The sequence below is a fragment of the Dysidea avara genome, chromosome 1 (genome assembly GCF_963678975.1).
Source record: "Dysidea avara chromosome 1, odDysAvar1.4, whole genome shotgun sequence".
NCBI classification, from domain to species: Eukaryota; Metazoa; Porifera; class Demospongiae; order Dictyoceratida; family Dysideidae; genus Dysidea; species Dysidea avara.
In genome coordinates this window covers 33,633,684-33,652,342 of record NC_089272.1, presented here as the reverse complement: position 1 = coordinate 33,652,342, position 18,659 = coordinate 33,633,684, and the positions used below count along the sequence as shown (strand labels likewise).

Genomic DNA, 18,659 nt, shown 5'->3' with positions numbered 1-18,659 from the left:
ATTTTCCTTAAAATTTTGCAAACATTTTCCTGCTAAATATAGTCTTTAGCTACATGCAATGTGTAGTGACACATGATGTAACATGGTGATTTGCAGAGTTTTCTCACTAATCAAGGCTTTATAGTGCCAGAGTTTCAAACTATACGATATAAAGCTCTCTCTTCTTATGTAATCATTTGTAACCTCAAACTAGCTCAAAGAACAAAAGGGAAAGTTTTATTGTTTACACCCACAATCTAATCAACCAATATTTGCATAACTAAACCACTTCATAAACAACACAAATACAGTACTTGCATACTGTGCAACTGTCTTTAATCACTTTTTCAAAGCATAATAAGTTCTAGGAAACGTGGGTATATATCCATGTCAAAGAAATATCTGTACTCGTTATAGGTGGTACTTTTAGGCAATGCAATTACCCAGCTACCATACTTTCCTCCTATATTATAACCATATCTGTATAATTATATCCCTAGAATTTCTAATTGATGAATTCTCATTTGAATGCTGCTAGTAATGAAGCACTAACTCTTTGTACTTTATCTACATTGATTGCTGTAATCCATTATATGTACACATAGCTTTTACATACTTTTCTATGTTTAAATGCATTTATATACCTTCAACAATTAGTTCCACAGAATCACTACAATAGGATAACACACCACTGGCAGTGCACATATTATATGCCCATTGCTATGTTAAAACTAATGTCATAATAGTGTCATTTATAAACACTCTGTTAGCATTATTTATTTCCAAGCCATTTCTTCTCCATGAAAATAATGCTGGTGGCGTTCCTTTATCAACAATACTGCATGTACATCACGGTAATGTTTGATCCAACAGTTGATATGTAGTTGTAGGTAGGAATTGCTGCAACTATCACAGTTGGAGCTGGTAATAAAAACTATGCATGAAATCATTAAAATACTATGTTGCAAATTAAAATAGTTCTATTATTATTCTCTCATTCTCTGCAAATTGTAACACCAACCATACACAATCATGTTATGTACCATTGTGAGCATGCTGGTATGTAGCCAATAACTATTAAATTACATACAGACAAAAGGTCAATTTAATAGTTTTCTGTCATTCATGTGCAATATACATACAAACTGTATGACTGTAGCAACATGAATTATACAACTTGCACTACATATATAAATTATATGCATACTGACAGCAAAATGAGCAGTGAATTAGTTATTAAGACTTGTTAGTGGTGTCAATACATGCATTCAGCATTTAACATCCAATGCAAATGAAAAATTAAAGATGACAATTTTTCAAGGGTGACTTTCATACAATTTTTCAAAAGGTTTCATTAAAAACTTAATAACTGACTTCTGAATATGCAAAGTCAACTGTGGCGTATGACTGTATATAGCTGTACCATCAAAATTGCTAGTTGTGTGGCTCTATAATACAGTATATTTTATAGTTATAACACGCTTACGAGGGATATGACTAAAATATACGCACGATTCACGAGAGCGCGCAGCGCTCGAGTGAGAGTGCATATGTTTAGTCATATCCTGAGTCATCGTGTTATAACTGTTATATTCTACACCCCAGTAGATGAAAACGATTATAGAAAGTAAGTTATAGTGAAACAGCACCTCCTGGAGATGGAAATCAATAGAAATTCTTGATGGATCAGACGTTTTACACTTTTAACGGTGCCACGCCCACATAGTCGTGATTAGTGAGTTATCCACGAAGGAGACAAGAGTTCATCGAAACTTGTTCCAGTTCCTGAGGTGAATAATTGTTGGTTGATTTAGGCGCTTGTTATTAGAGACTTGTTTACCGTTTAGATAAGGATTTCGCGGAATGTGTGAAGTTACACCGTATACTGTATGGTAAGCGTAGCCACAAAGCGTGGTATATCAGTTATATACCACAGTTTGCCGTGGTATATCAGTTATATACCACAGCGCGGCGCTTTTGATCTCAACCACAGGTGTGGTATATATATATACCCTGTCAGATAGATATATTACACTTCTCACTTGATAATAGAACAGTGGTACTTGCTGAACTGCTGTTGCCGCGCAGTGGTCCAGCTGGAATGCAGCAATAATACTTCCCTTGATCAGCATCAGTCATTGAGGAAATTATCAGCATATGTTTATCTGCATAAACTGGCCCTGAATTACCAACCTGAGTAATAGTCCCATAATCCCATTCCGATAATCTCTATACCACTCTGCATTTGTTATGCATGAATAGAAAGTGGTTACATCATCACTTCTATTTTGACATCTCACAATACCTTGGTTTCCTTCCAACACATATCTTTTTTGATGTGATAGCGATTCAATTCTAGCAGTAATAAAGCCTTTGGATGTACACTTAGACTGGTTAGTTATAGAGAACACAACACTATTATGTACTATACTATGGCAGTGCTTAATTAACTTGTTTGGAGTATTATGTGTTTATGATATACAGTAACTATAGTTTTGTTTACTGCAGGCTTAAAGTGTATATACTAATTGTTATTGCAACGCCTTAGATATCATGATCTCACTTTAATATGTACCTGCTAAAATGACTATTTCAACTATAAATAACAGTCTTCCAGAATTTCCTAACATGCTGGAGGTAATCATTAGACAGTTTAATCATGCAGTTTCATAGATTGAATTTTTTAAGATTTGATATACTGTATAGAGGGTGGAAATTCCTAGAAACTTTGTGTTTGCATAGTACAATGCCTGACAAAGCACTAACTGGCTTTTCTCAGAAGCACAAGCATGCTGACACACCTGCCTAATTTCTAAGAAATATTTTCATAACATTCAAATAAGGTAATTATGGATGCAAGTTAGCATTCTTGTTGTTATCATATGCATGTATTGTTTTTTACCTTATACCCTGTAGCTACATTCATGTAATTGCATTCATTCAGGTATAAATAACAGCACCATAGCTAAGAGTCAACTGATTTATTTGCAGAGTGCAGATGCAACATCATCTCATTGCGACACTGATTTGAAGTAAGTACAATAATCACACACATACACACACGCACACACACACACAACACACATAATAATATGTATGTGTATCAATATCGATAGTCATACAATTATTACATGCACTTATAGTATGTTCACGTTGAGCTGAATCCTGAAAAACAGCTAAACATTAAAAGTGGATTTTTTCTCAACAGAGTTAACATTTCAGCCAACCAGATGATTATTGATAACAGCAAAGGTGTCAACAACAGACACGTACAGCTTGGCTCCACTACAAGTTCGGGAAAGGGCTGTAATGGACACTGTAGTTATATGGCTTCAGCATAGGAAATGTATTGTGAAAATTTTGATTGGCCATAAATATTATGTCAAACGTTTGAACAACAAGATTTTGCAATATTTTTAGCGGGTCAAGCAGTACTACAAATGAGCCAAATTTCAAGATAGTATGTATTTGCATCTGTGAGTTATTAAATGTTTTTGAGGATTCAGCTCAACGTGAACATACTATAGCCACATGTACAGTATGTGTACAATGGTACCAAGAGTGCATAATGAACTCTTGATGGTACATAGTTAGTGTAATACTTATAATTATATGGTAATATTTTCTACGTGCTATCCAGCTGGAGGAATATCTGATTGTGATATTGCAAACCAAATGTATAGCTGCACTAGTTTTACAGTTACAGTGAACTACAATGATACTGAATTGTCTAGTGCAGTATATAGTGTACAACTAATCGGTCCATTGGCTAATGATATGCTGCAGTTATGGCTGATGCAGAAAGAAAATGACAAAAAAGAAATTAAGTTAGGTGTAGCCACCTTTACTTTGTGCAACCAAACATGTACCGCAGTAACTGAAACTATGTCAGAAAACAGCAAAGGTGCTGTACCAACAGAAGTTTTTATAGTAGCTGCTATTATGTATCTTATTATTACTAATTATTTTGACGATCTTGATTCTTTGGATACTTTATTTTTACTGCAGGTAAGCACAACCAATGAATTTTAAAGCTGTACTATCTCACACAAAATTTGTGACTGGGCCTGTGAAAATAGGGCATGCATGTGGCCATGGGCACAAACTACACCCTGTCACACAACAGAACATATCTCAGTACAAGAATAGAATAGAATAACAGAATATTTGCACTCTGCAACTTTTGGTATAAAGCACTTTCAATTGATTGTGTATATGCTGAAAATTTCAAGGCCATAGTATGATGGTACAAAAGGTATGGATGACGGAAACTTGGCAAATTTTATATGCCTACATTCCCTATTTTCGTTGCTGTTTATGCACTATATAGAGTACATATGTGCAGTGTAAATCTGCAGAGTTGTTTTATATCACACCCTGCAGACTTCTCAATTTGTGTTGCTTTCATGTGCTAGTTCAGTCCAGTTGTGATACAGTAGTATATGCTACTATTAGGATTCATGTATTATATTATACATGTACTGTCCTGCAGTTCAATGATCAGAAAAAGTACAAGATTCATACATGTGTGAGAACAAGTGTTAGTACATGTTCAGAGAGTGGATCAGTGCCAGGGAATTGTGATAAACTAAACCACACCTACTCAAGGGACACTCCAGCAGAGCCAAGTAATAGAACATCTACTCAAACGTATGCAGATAATTCATCCAATAAACTGTATCCCTTTAATCAAAGAATAGAGTACAATAAAAGGCCAACCATTAATTTTAAAAGCAATGGCGAACGGCATGGGAATTATTAGAAGTAATGGTGTCACAAAAGGACTATAATTATATCGAATACATAAATTTAATTCCAATTATATATACACACAGACCCATACCATGTACATACGTATTACAGGAGGTTATATTATAGATACATGCAGATAATACTTAGTGTTTATAGCTACCCATGTATTGTTCATGAAAAGCAAGTTAACACTCTCAATTCACTCAAATATTATTATGGGCATATTATGTCTATCTGTCCCAAAGTAAGTCACATGGTTGTGTGCACAATTTAAACAATTCCAAGAAAAACTAATCATAGCTGTGGTTTCTATTACAATGGGATGTGGCAATTCTGAGAAGTAGTTGTAGCTCCACCCAATTAATTAAACAAGGTAGATATATAATTACAGTATGTGACCAGCGTGGAAAATCATTTTGATGATGCATGTACATGTGTGGATGTGTTTCAACTACCCCTGAATCTGTGAATTACATGAATATGCAATAAATTTGTACAGCAACAGTAGTTTTGTAGAATAGTGTATATGGAGTCTGACCATGTAGTATGACATGGTACATGGACATTTAGGTGGAATTCTTTTGGTTAATCACACTATTCCACAAATCAATGACTAACCACTTGTACTAGTATGAAAGTAAGGTTAATAATAATTATTTCTGAGAAATGGATTGTAATTAATAGATGTTACTATATATGGTTACCATAATTGGTTTATATATATACACTGAACAATGTATGGAGATAATAGGAAGCTTATTTCACAATCATTGATAGAGTCCCATGCAGCTTCCTAATACCTCAGCTGTAGTGCATTGATAACAATGCTCAAGCAAATACAGCATACAAATATACAGTACAACATGATGAAGAAGTTATATATAGTCAATATGCATGAATTCATTGTAAGATAAACAATGGTTTACTATATTACGTAGATTGCATTTAGGAGTGTCTTATTATAATAAAATTCCCAGCGCTCTGGCTAATATGGTGTACAAAGTCTATAGCAATTGTGAGATAGTGATGGTTAGTCTGTATACCTACAAATTAGGTTAAATGTGTAAGTCAATGCTCAGCCTACAAACTTTACACTTCTCTACGAAAAAAACTTTTATTATTATACTGAGCTTGTATGTACCTGTAAAAATGTTGTTCAGTAGCAACTGTAGTCTGGGGGTGGCGAGCATGTAAACTGCATGGCTACATGGAGAGTTCAGGAAGGTCTGGGGGTGCAGCCCTTGGAAGCTGTAGGATTATACCAATTATTGAAAGGCTATAAATATATATAAAATGCATGGCTCATACAACTAACACAACATCAGAATACATACAGCACATACACCATATTTACACTACAACAGGAAACCATTTATTATCTACTGTACTGTTGTACAAAGGTGTGAATGCATGCATCTTTATAGTGGCTTAAAAATATGTTTTACAACTACTAAGAATGGGGGTACACATGCATATAGGTTTTGAAGTGAGTACTTTTGTGTTGTATAATATTGTTGTGATTGTCCAAACAGTAGCTGGGTAGCTAAAACTGCCAAATTTTTATGAAGGAAAATTAAGGCTGGCTTTCAGTAGTATACTACTACATGTACTGCACTGTATCATTCCAGCATGCTATGAACTCAACATATGCCTAGGTGGTACAATGACATTTATTTGTTTTCTATTACTGTGTAAAACTCACAGGATGAGTATGAAAACACAGATAATTATACATTCATAGTCTGTAGGTAAGAGGTGAGCAGATAAATCATATTTAAATTTAGTTGATTAGTGGATTTACTGTAAGGGGAGGGACAAAGGGGCTGAAGCAACCCCTTTCAAAATTTACTATGTGCAAGCTAGAAAGATAGCACATAGAAGCCAAAATAAAGGTGCAGTTGTTTCTAAAGCATACAAGGAAAGATGAAAAGAGTGAGAAACCTATCTCTTTTAGGAATCAACAAAAGGGGATCAAAGGGGCAAAACTGCCTAAAAAGCTGCTAAACATTGAAATGCTCTAATAGAACAGAAAACTACTCTAATAGAGCATTCATCATTAAAAACTTTTAAAAACAAAGACTAACTCTAATACCTCCTGCACTTCAACTTTGAACTCAAACCATACTGCAGCATTAATTCTGTACCTTTATATGAAAGCTACAGTCGCCACTGCTATATAGACAATACTGAGTTAAAAGTGACTCACTGTCACATGCTTATTCAATAAAGTTCAGTCATTAATTGCCAAAATTGATCTCAGGAAGCAAAATTTTCCATTGAGGACATGCCTAAATATGCCCTAGATAAAGCATACTCCTCATGCTGAGTGTGCTTTGCACACTGCACTACTATTTGTATCAATTATTTGCCACATTTTTAGCCCTCACTATAATTTATACAGATGCTCCTAGCTTAGCACCCCATCCTATATCCACCCCTGTGTCCATGCAGTTCAACTATTGATTGACATTATTCACTCCATAATTTGATAGCTTGAAGTAAAAATAGGATTGAGTTCTAGAGAAAGAAATTGCAAAATGTTGATTGTGTCCGAATGATTGGGGTGTGAAAGTTAGCATAGAAGTCTCAGCCAGTCCATGTAATATTTTGTAGAATATTTAAGACTGCCCACGGGGGGGGGGGGGGGGAGCTGGGGCATTTTTTCCCAGGCCCCAGCCTGAAAGGGGCCCCAAGAAGCCCCACGAAGGGCCCCTTGAATACCTGTTTAAAAGATTGATATACTCTAATAGAGCAGTCAGATCTAGATACTCTAATAGAGCAGTCACAGTATTCTTCAGAGAACCTATAAATAAGGAGATATGGTTGGTGAGGGGTAGCTATTGTCATTGTTAACATGTAATGACCTTTTTTTTGGTCTTCAACTTACACCTTGGGTGAAATTGTGATTCAGAATGGAAACCTCCTTGCATCTGGGGCCCCACTTTAACTCTTTGCCCTGTGCCCCTTAATTTCTCTGGGCGGCCCTGTGAATATTGTTAGCTTTAATATATTCTCCTTTAATCAAGTGATGGCCACTTACGTACAACGTATAATATTTGTTGTTCTAGCATGTTTAATGGGACATACGCCACTGAATGACATACTCCAGTCAGTTTTAGCATTGACATTTTGATTAATGCAATAGGTTGATGAATTTTCCACTGTATATTGATTTGGGGAGATATACTAAGTGGATAGCATACTGTAATTTGCACATATACAGTTTTAAAACATTATTATTTCCATTCTCGTTATTGTTGTTGTTGTTGTTGCACAATGAACAGGTTACACATGATGCAAGTACAATACATTGATATTACAAAGTGTTTATTCTGTATTGTTTATTGTTAAACTGTATAATTATTGCTTGCTTCAATATGTTAACAAACTGATGCAGATATCAAACAGGAAAGTAAACGAAGTACAAGAACACCATCATTGCAATGGTAACACTCATTCTTGTCTAGCAGCACCACCTGCAGAATATCAACACAAAGTCCATGTACAACCTAATGACTACCATTTTCTTTAATGCTCATTATGTAGCTATAATACTATTTGCATTCAATAATGTATACCACCAGTATGTAAAAAGAATAACTGGGAATCAATATTTGAGTAAGGAACAAAGAAATAAAAATAATTATGGGTTTACAACTGAAGCTACTGTATAGCTACTAGTGCACATTAACTTTATTTCCTGCTTCAGTCAAAATGTTTGTCAATAAAAAAAAATCTGCTAAACATATGCATCACAATGTTCCTAGCTTGTTGAAAATGTTATGGGTCTGCATGTTTGGGGCCAATAACTACAGTTTCTGTGGTACTGTATACATAACTGCTAATGTGTCAGGAAATGTGAAGTTTGATATTATTTTTATGGCTGGGACATACAACCCTCATGACACAGTACAGTATTTACCATACATTTTGAAGAGCATAATGTAAACAGTTTCACTGTTGTTACTTACCCCCAATATCTAAATCTGGAAGAAGTTCATCGACGCTAATGCAGTTAAAGCAAGCTCCTTGCTTGGTCCTTGTTCTCTGTGGTTTGTTAAGCTCCTTAAAGCAATTTATGTATAGTACTTTTCCACGGCAGCTATACAGCAAAAATCATGTAAACATTGTTACTCATAAACTCTGTATGTCAGCATTACTACAATTAACTGAAAGGTAGGAGATGGCAGCTAATTTCATATGTTGTTAAGAGCATTCACTGTAACTGATGAATAGCTTTATCATACACGTAAATACCTGGTAAAACAACTTAAAAAAGTATGTATAAATTAAAAGCTTGTGAATAATTAATTATATGTAAATGCTAATTAAGCACTTTAATTAGTAGAAAGTATAAAATCAAGAATAGTTTTTGTAATGCTACTATATACAGTTAGTGGATGGTGTGCATGTGGTGTGTGGATACATGATTACTTTCACATATAATCCAGCAAGTGCTATTGTTGCAATAATGCAGCTGTGTTAGTGCTTTAGCATAACCATCAGTGCTAAACCACCATACACATAGACAGGTTTCTAGACACTCCAGCTGTACAATCATAACTGAAGTCTCCAGTTGAATGAATTGGGTAACTTCTGTCATAGGATTCTGCCAGTGGGTGGCAGTTGGTAAATGAAACAAACCCCACAAAGAAGAGAATGGCGATCATCCACATTTCTTTTGTTTAAGAATCAACACTTTATTGCTGATGCAAATATGGTAAAATTTACTTGAATATGCTCCCTTATTTTTGCAGCTGTTAAAACCTTTAATTGATTCTATTTGACAGCTGAAACTATAATAAAGCAAAAACCTTATGATATTTCCATATATATAGCGACAAGAAAAAGTGACATCTACTGTACCGGGATGGCTTTAGGCAGGAACATAAATGGATAACAGCAACACTGTATTATAACATTCCATAACACATGTGCTAGCTAGCATGCATATAATGTTACAGTAGCTACGTACGTACCTGCTATAAAACATCTGTCTATATTGCATCAGCTAGATTTTGCAGTTGTTTGGTAACATAATTTCTGTGTACTATGGTTTCTGATCAAAGAATGTTTACTTGAAGATTGCATCACACAATTGTTTAGGGGTTGGGAATACTTGTTTGCTACATTAGCAAACTAAAAAACCACATGTACGGCTGCTTACTATAGACATGTACATTTCACAAAAACAAAATAAGGCATAAAATGACCATAATTACTACTTCTGTTTACATTCAAATGGCATTACTGCTATACTTGCATACAATATGCAGAGGAACTGTAGGAGCCACTAGGAGGAAGTAAAACAACATTTATAACTGCATTGCCAATTGCCAAATAATATATAACATCCATGACATGTATAAATAGTGCCTTGAAATGGATATTTGTTTTCCATAGAAAAAATGATTAAAGACTGTGGTACAGTTTTACAATGTCTAAGGAGTGGTTTGGTTATGCAAATATTCAGTTTACTAGAATGTGGGTGTAGACCATTAAAATTTAAACTTTTCTTTTGAGCAAGTTTGGGGTTATGAATGATTACATAGTGTAACGTCACTAGCAAGCTATGACTGGAAACAAGTGTCCAGACAGTTACTCATCATGCATCATGGCACAACTCTTAATTATTATTTTTAACCAATGTACAATGATCCGCAACATACAAATGCACAGTAGTACTTCATGAGTGAATAGGGGAGTGACTACAAATTGTTGAGCTACGTAATTTAAATTTTAGAGGGGTGGGAATTCCTAGGAACTTTGTATTTGTGTAATAAGTTTAATAACAATACCTTACAAGGTGCAAGCTGAATTTTTCTCAGAACCACATACATGCTTGCACCAATACCTACATAATTTCCAAGAAATGCATTTATTGCAAGGTAATCATGGGATGCATACTTGGTGCTAGATGTATTGTTTTTGGATAAGCTACATAGTATTACACGACATCTTGATTGAATCTGTTGCATGTATAATGTGTTATACTGTGTAATAGTGAGACCGGACCTGCACAAACAGGGCATGAGGGCACAAACTATAACCCATGACATAACAAGTTAAATACTGGGACAGAATATTTTCTGTAACTTGTATAATGCCAACATGATGTTCAACAACAAGTGCTGAAAATTGCAAAATTAAATAAACAATAAAAAGTTATAAGTTATTGAAGTTTGAAATGGCTGGCAAATTTTATGTTCCCACATTTTTGCAGGCCGAGTCACATATGCACATACGCAGCATAGTACATTAATATTACAAGTAAACATGCATGATTTAAAAGTATGCTCTGCAGCTTGTAATTGCGATCATACAGGTAGAAATAAAAGCACTACCAGTCAACTGATTAATTTATAGAGCATGGATGCGACATCATCTTGTCATGACACTGAAGTACATACAATATTTATACACAATTACATAACAATTATATGTATATATTATATGCATCAATAAACATACAATTATTACATATGCTTAGCATGTATACATGTATAGTTGTACACAGTTTGTGTTAATTATTTCTTGAAAATGTACAATGTATAGAATATGTGACTGGGCCTGTGATAATAGGGCATGTAGGCACATAATTTTTGCCTACTTTTTCACACGTTAATCACCCATAACCTTTTGTACCATTATGCTATGGCATTGCACCTTTCAGCTCTTAGTAAGCAGTTAATTGGCAGCATGATGCAAGTTACAGAATGCAAGAATACCATTCCAGTACTGAGATATGACTGATAGAGTGATGGGGTGTACTTTGTGCCCACATGCCCTACTTTCACAGGCCCGGTCACATATTATGTGGAATAATGCGTTATGATAAATAGAATATTGATTTTTGTTTCTGTAAGCATGCAGCTACAATAATTTAGTCCCCTTTATATGCTGTTCACTGTTAGTAGCAGTTATGCAAGCAACAATTTGGGTAAATTATAATTGTTTATTGCCATTGACTGAAGGCATCATTTAAATAGTTATTAAGTTATTTCAAGTACATTATATGTATACACAAGTATGTCAAATGATATAGCATATTATTGTTGGATAAGGAAAAGTTTTCGGATTGAGCAATGCTAATGCATAGCAATAACTCTATTGTTTAACAGCTAGTATACATGTATACAATGTATAAAAACAAAAGAAAAATGATACATAAATAGAGCATAGAAAACTACCAGTTCATACTGCATTAGTTAAGTATACTGTGGTTGTATTTCAATGTTCTTGACAGCTTGCAAATTGGGTACTTCTGATGGTGGAATTCGCATAGCATGGGCTGTACATTTATATGTTACTATAAACTTTGCATCATCAGACTGGACAAAAATGGTACTACTTAAAATTAAGATGCCACTTGCGTTCATGCACAAGCTTCAGCTTGTAATGTACTGTACCTCTTTGCCTATACTTTTACCTTATGCAACAGTAGTTACATTGGTTGAGTGGATGTGTTCTGCTTTCTTTTAAAAACTTCACATTTTGCAATTCCAACACTAGTTGCTTTGTGTGGTCCACTAAAAAGTTTTTCCCTGGGAAGTCTTTAAAAAATGCTTTAGCACATTTGGTAATGTCATCCATGTCTAACGTAGACCTGAAAAGCTTAATATCATTGCATCATCTTTGCTGAGAGAGGTTACCAGTACATATGTCTTCTTTATCAAAGTGTATACAGGCATGCTTTTTACTTCTTCCCTCATGGAATTCAGTTCCTTTGAAATCAGTTTCTTGTAGTGCATCTTCCTGCCATTTGGAGTACCCTTTATTTGTTGCTATTGATCTACAGTAGCTTCTTATTTTACAGTTACCTTCTTTGATTTTGAGTTATCCTGGCCCATGGCTTCAAAAAGTAAAACACTAATTTTAGTGTGTACAAAGTCAGTTACCAAAGAATATGTGTGCGTATGGCAGCCTCATTTGAATCTGCATGCACTGCATACAGTATGCAGCATCATGTTTATATAGTTATGCAGCTTTGCTCAGTTGCACTAGCAAGAAAGCACAATTTAGTGTAGTCCCTAGTTTGCTTTGTCTCAAAATAGTCTTGGACAGATCAATTCAGGCTATGATACTGTATATACTCAATTGGAAAATTAAACTATTATTATTTCATGTATCTACAACTACTGTATTTAACATGACTGCTTGTTGTTATTGTTATTGTTATTAGCGCTTTACAGGGACCAGCACTGAAGGTCTGACAGCAACATGTGCTGCAGCCTTAGGATTATAACCTTTGAATGCCAAATACATAGCTATGTAGTGAAAACTGGTACAGTACTAGCAGACATCTGAATTAAGTGATCAACGTTGCCATAATCCCAAGTATTTTATGAAAGCTAGCTACACATATCTTGGGGATTTTATTACTTTAACAGTTGGAAGTCGCCTGTTCACTTATGGCAGTCAACACTTGATCAACAATGGTAACCAACTCACACTTGGCTCAAGCCTAGTTATTTGCTATGTGTAAATCAACACCTACATGGTTCAGTGTATAATTATTATAGTGGAGAGAGAAATGGAAACAAAGGAAGGTCAAGGTAAGTCCACGATGCATGAACCGTAGCTGCAGCATTTGGCAAAAAGGTATGCCTTGTACCTAAGCAATATTGAACAGTAAAGTAATAATCAAGCCTATATTATAGCCTTAACCATAGTTGAATTATGCTTGGTTGAAGGTATTGTCATTCAATCAGTCAGCTATTGGACAATTCATTTTACTTTTTGAGAAAATTATTACAGATACTCTGAACTGTCTGAAGGCATGTTTGGGTTTGATAATTCCTAGAGGATACAATAATACTGCAGCACCATCAATTCAAGAAACAATCTTATAAACATATGTACATACTAATTATATGTTACATACACTGAGCTGCCTCAGAATGGAGCAATGCTATCATCACAGCTTCATACGGAGAAAATGTTATCCTACCATGCAGAACTACTGTAATGTTATACCACCAGCAAACTACATTTGGGAACAAGTGTGCATACAACAGTTGCTCACTGTGCAGGATAACATAAATGTAACTCTCCAAAATGGATCATTGTTACTAATAAAAGTGCAGCGTTCTGCGACCTACAAATATACAGTGCGGGGTGGACAGGAAAAACCCTACAATTTGTTGGGCTGGTTGTACATATGTTAAAAGTTATCCATAATTGTTGCAAAATGAACAGGTTACAGTTATATTATTTAAATATGTATTGTCAATACATTGATATTCAGTACAAAGTGCTTATACTGTAACATTAATCGTTATGCTGTGCTTCCATATGTTAACAAACTGGTGAAGATATATCAAGCAAGCAAGTAAACAAAGGTCCAGAATACCATCATTGCAATAGTAACACTCATTCCTGTTGCTTTATGAGCACCACCTGCAGAAAATGTCATGTACTGAAATTTGCATTCAGCAAGCCAATGACTACCATTTTCTTGCATTCAATAATACCAGCACATAAAGGAATAATTAGAAATTTAAGATTCGATAAAGGAGCATAGAAATAAAAGGTAATTTTATACATGAACCAAGAGTGGTCATCTTAACCTGAAGCTATACTAGTACACATTTATTTCCTGTTTCAGTCAAAAAGCTTGTCAACAAAGAAAAATCTGTTAATTTTTACAGTTGTTTCAGCTTGGGAAAATGTAATGGGTCTGCCAATACTGTATGCTGCTAATGTGTCAGGAAAGGTGAAGCTGGTTTATGGTTGATTATGGTTGGGAAATTCAACTCTCATTACACAGTATTTACCATAATGTACGTATTACTATTTATAATGCAAACAGTATTTATTACTCACCCCCAATATTAATGCCTAAATCTGGAAAAAAATTTAATTCATCTATGCTAATACAGTTAAAGCAAGCTCCTCGCTTGGTCCTTGTCCTCTGTGGCTTATTAACCTCCTTAAAGCAATCTATGTACTTTTCCATGGCAACTATACAACAACAAAAAAAATTATGTTATTATAAATATTTCATATCTTACTCATAATTAGGCCACAAAAACTCTATTGTTATTTTCTTATCCCTGCCTGCATTGCCATTTTTCCTCATTAAGTATTCTTGCATCACTGGTGGTTTAGTACAGCCATCCAGCACCTTTTTAAAGTTGGTACCTTGCTAGAGCAGTCTGAGAAAACTGCATTTAATGAATTTATTAGTTAGATAATTCAACTATCTAGTTAGTGAAAATGAAAATAAAAACCCACGCACCCACACTGTTATTTTGAGTGCAGTAGGATGAGAAACTAATAATTAAGTTTATGTGGCCTTATTACTGTCAGCATTACCACAATTAACTGCACGCAAATGATTAAACACAATGGTTGATTAATCTGCATGCACAAAGGTTGATTAAACACTAATCAAGTATTATATTAGTGGAAAGTATATATAAATCAAGCTTTTTGTAATACTACAACATTTAGTTAAGAGATGGTGTGCATGCGGTGTATGGGGTACATGATTACCTTCACATACAATCCAGCAAGTGCCATTGTTGCAATAATGCTGAGTTAGTGCTTTAGCATAACCATGAGTGGTAAAGCATTTGTTCTCCACCATACACATAGACAGGTTTCTAAACACTCCAGCTGTACAATCATCATCAAAGTCTCCAGTTGAATGAATTGGGCAATTATTGTCGCAGGATTCTAGTTGGCAGTTGGTGGCTGAAACAAACCCCAGAAAGAAGAAAATGGCGATCATCCACATTTTTTTCTGTTTAAGAATTAATGCTTTATTGATGATGCAAATATGGTACCACTTGCTTGAATAGGCTCCCTTTATTGTTTCTCTGCTAAAACCTTTAATTGATTTTCTTTATCTGTTGAAACTATAATAAAGTAAAAACCTATGACATTTACAAATTATTGCATATATACAGCAACAAGAAAAGTACAGCTACTATACCATCCTAGAGAGAGTAAGTCAAAGCACATTTTAATATAATAGTAAGATGGCTTTAGGCAGAACAATGTACATATGAATGAATAACAGCTACACTGTATCAATATACTGTAACATTCCATAATACAGTACATATGCTAGCTAGTATGCAAATACTGTAGCTACGTACCTTCTATAAATTTCTATCTATATTGCACCAGCTAGAAGTTGCTGTAGCAGTTGTTTGGCAATAACGGCTTGATTCAATCACAGAATTTATAGTCTGCGGATTGCATCACATACATTACGTATACTTGTTTGCTGCGTTAGCAAACTCGAAACCACTACTGCTGACTAGACATGTGCATTTCACAAAAAAGTAGATTATAGTTTGCAGCAAGTAGAAATTATATTGCTAAGGAAAAAGAATGACGCAAAACAATTTTTGCTACTTCTGTTCACATTCATAACAGTATTATATTTGTATACAGTATACAAGGGGCAACTAAAACCTAAACCAAGGGGACTGTAGGAACCACTAGAAGAAAGTAAAACAATACTGTATTTAATGGGTATAACAATGGTATCAAGTTCACAGTGGTACCACTGTCATCACAGCTTCACATGGAGAAGATATTATTCTCTCATGTGGAAGTAACATATCAGCATCAAAAAACTATGGCTGGGAATAAGTGTCCATGCAGTTACTCATTATGCAGGATAGAACAAACACAACTCTCCATAATGGATCATTATTGTTAACCAATGTGCAACAGTCTGCAACATATATATACAGATGTACAGCACTGGATGAACAGGGAACGACCCTACAACTTGTTGAGCTGGTAGTGGGCAAGTTTAAATTTAACCAGAATTAGTTAATAATAATAATAGAGGGTGTGAATTCCTAGAAACTGTGTTTGTGTAGTAATTATAATAACATTTCCTCACAAGACGCAAACTGGCTATTCTCAGAAGCACATGCATGTTTGCACACTGCCTAAATTCTAAGAAATGCTTTTATAACAAGGTATTTATGGGATACAAGTAAGCATTTTTGGTAATATTATTATTAGCTTATGTACTGTATGTTTTTTTAGTTATACACTGTAACTAGCACTACATAGCTACATGTAAATGAATTCATTCAGGTATAAATGACAGCACCATATCTGTCAGTCAACTGATTTATTTACAGAGCACAGATACAACATCATCTTGTCATGACACTGAAGTTAGTTCAATAATCATACACAATCACACACACATGCACACACACACCCACCCACACGCACACACACACACATGCACACACAAAGCCAAGCAAAGCCTACAGCAGCCATACGAAACACAGACATAAGTGCAATGTAATCTTTATATCACACCCTGCAGACATCTCAATTTGTCTTGCTTTCATCTACTAGTTCGGTCCAGTTGTGATTCAGTAGTACTAGTATTAGGATTTCAGTAGCGTAGCTACCATTGAGGCAACCGAGGCAGCTACCTCGGTAATAAAAAATGCTTAACTGAACAGGCTGAGCAGGCCTGAGTTTTGGCGCCCTGAATTTTCTACTCAAACATTACTAGACAGCATTACTGTACCACACACAATAGTATCTATGGCTGTAGTACTAAGCAGGGCCAGAACCCTTGGTGACACAGTCCGGCATTGGAAGAATCACTTTTCAGCTACTTGAGTTTGTAAGAAGATCGAGATACTCTAATAGAGCAGTCATCGTAATACACTCTAATAGAACATTCAGTATAGATTATATCATTGCACTGCTTGGTCTAAATCATTTACATTTATGTTAATCAATTGATCATGCATATCATGTATTAGCAGTTACAATAAAAAATAACCTCCACATACCATTTCAAAGCATGTATTTTCAAAAATTTTCGTAAGGGAGCATGGCCATAGACTCACTAGCTTGATATGATTAGCACATGCAGTTGAACATCACATCAAAGAAATAATCTCTGACTTAAAACATCACATCAGATCAATGCTGAAAAAGTAGTGTGCATGACTATATGACTACCATTGCAGTCCATGATGGCCTGATCACTCAAAATATCTCTGGAGTAGTCTGATTCAGTTTTTGTAATTACACTAGTCTAAAAATCGAAGCATGCATGATATGCATATACTGTAGTATTAACTAAGCTGGAACAGTACTTATGACATGTAGAAAATGCTCAGAGTCTTCTGAAACAATTTCTTCCATCCAAACAGAGAGTCAACCCACAAATGCTGTACCACCCAATTTTGAAAGTGTGTGTGAATCAGTTGAGTCAGAAGTTGACCCTCTCAATTATTTCAATGAATAGACTTTGCCTCGGTTAAAAATTTTTCCTGGCTACGCCACTGGATTTGTACTAGCTAGTAATAGCATGGGTAGCAGTGAAATTTGGGATAAATACCACTCTTGTTGTATTGGAAATGGTAAATTTCACTCGGCTTCGCCTCGTGAAATGTATTCCCATTTCCATACAACAAGAGTGGTATTTATCCCAAATTTCACTGCTATACCCATGCTATTCACAATTAATACCATACTCGCTGCATATACGCATGCTGTGCATTAGGCCCCTATTCGGTGATTATTAGTTTCTCATCCAGCCTTTCTAATTATCATGATGCGGGCGGGAGGGTACTACCATTATGCCATTATTTTATAATATTAACACACTGATGTACAGACCAGCGGCGGAGGAAGTAGTTAATATGAGGGGGGGCTGGGCTGACCCAGACTTATTTCTATAGTTTGGTAAGGTGAGACCAAAAAAAAAAAAAAAAAAAAAAAGGTCGCAACCAACTGACAAGAGCTTTCCACCTCACCAACTACCATTTCTAGCTGATAAACTACATAAAAATCCTTTCATAGCTCGCTACACACTGACTACTTTATTAGAGTGACTGCTCTATTAGAGTATCTCGATCTTTATCACCGTTTTCAGCCCCACTCCAAGAATGATAATTTCGGTGTGATATCATTCTGAGGGGGGG

At 35.2% G+C, this 18,659-nt stretch overlaps 1 protein-coding gene and 1 long non-coding RNA gene across 7 annotated transcripts; one reads left to right on the top strand and one right to left on the bottom strand.

Moving 5' to 3' along the window:
• The first annotated feature begins 1,503 nt into the window (after positions 1-1,503).
• Positions 1,504-4,929, top strand: LOC136262586 (uncharacterized). Of its 5 annotated transcripts, none has more exons than XR_010704237.1 (5): positions 1,504-1,769; positions 1,827-1,871; positions 2,924-3,011; positions 3,620-3,987; positions 4,472-4,929. It is a non-coding gene; the product is annotated as an uncharacterized lncRNA (long non-coding RNA). The 5 variants fall into 5 exon arrangements; XR_010704236.1 differs by having other exon boundaries at positions 1,827-2,372; XR_010704235.1 differs by lacking the exon at positions 3,620-3,987.
• Positions 4,930-13,912: 8,983 nt separating this feature from the next.
• On the bottom strand, positions 13,913-15,888 carry LOC136249885 (uncharacterized). 2 transcript variants are annotated; one of them, XM_066042014.1, is made up of 5 exons: positions 15,837-15,888; positions 15,529-15,593; positions 15,229-15,478; positions 14,557-14,694; positions 13,913-14,130 (listed from the first exon to the last, which is right to left on the bottom strand). In XM_066042014.1, the coding sequence occupies exons 3-5, from the start codon at positions 15,470-15,472 to the stop codon at positions 14,051-14,053; spliced, it is 462 nt and encodes a 153-aa protein (XP_065898086.1). In that variant the 5' UTR covers positions 15,473-15,478; positions 15,529-15,593; positions 15,837-15,888; the 3' UTR covers positions 13,913-14,050. The 2 variants fall into 2 exon arrangements, with proteins under 2 accessions (XP_065898086.1, XP_065898095.1); XM_066042023.1 differs by having other exon boundaries at positions 15,229-15,593.
• Positions 15,889-18,659: the final 2,771 nt, after the last annotated feature.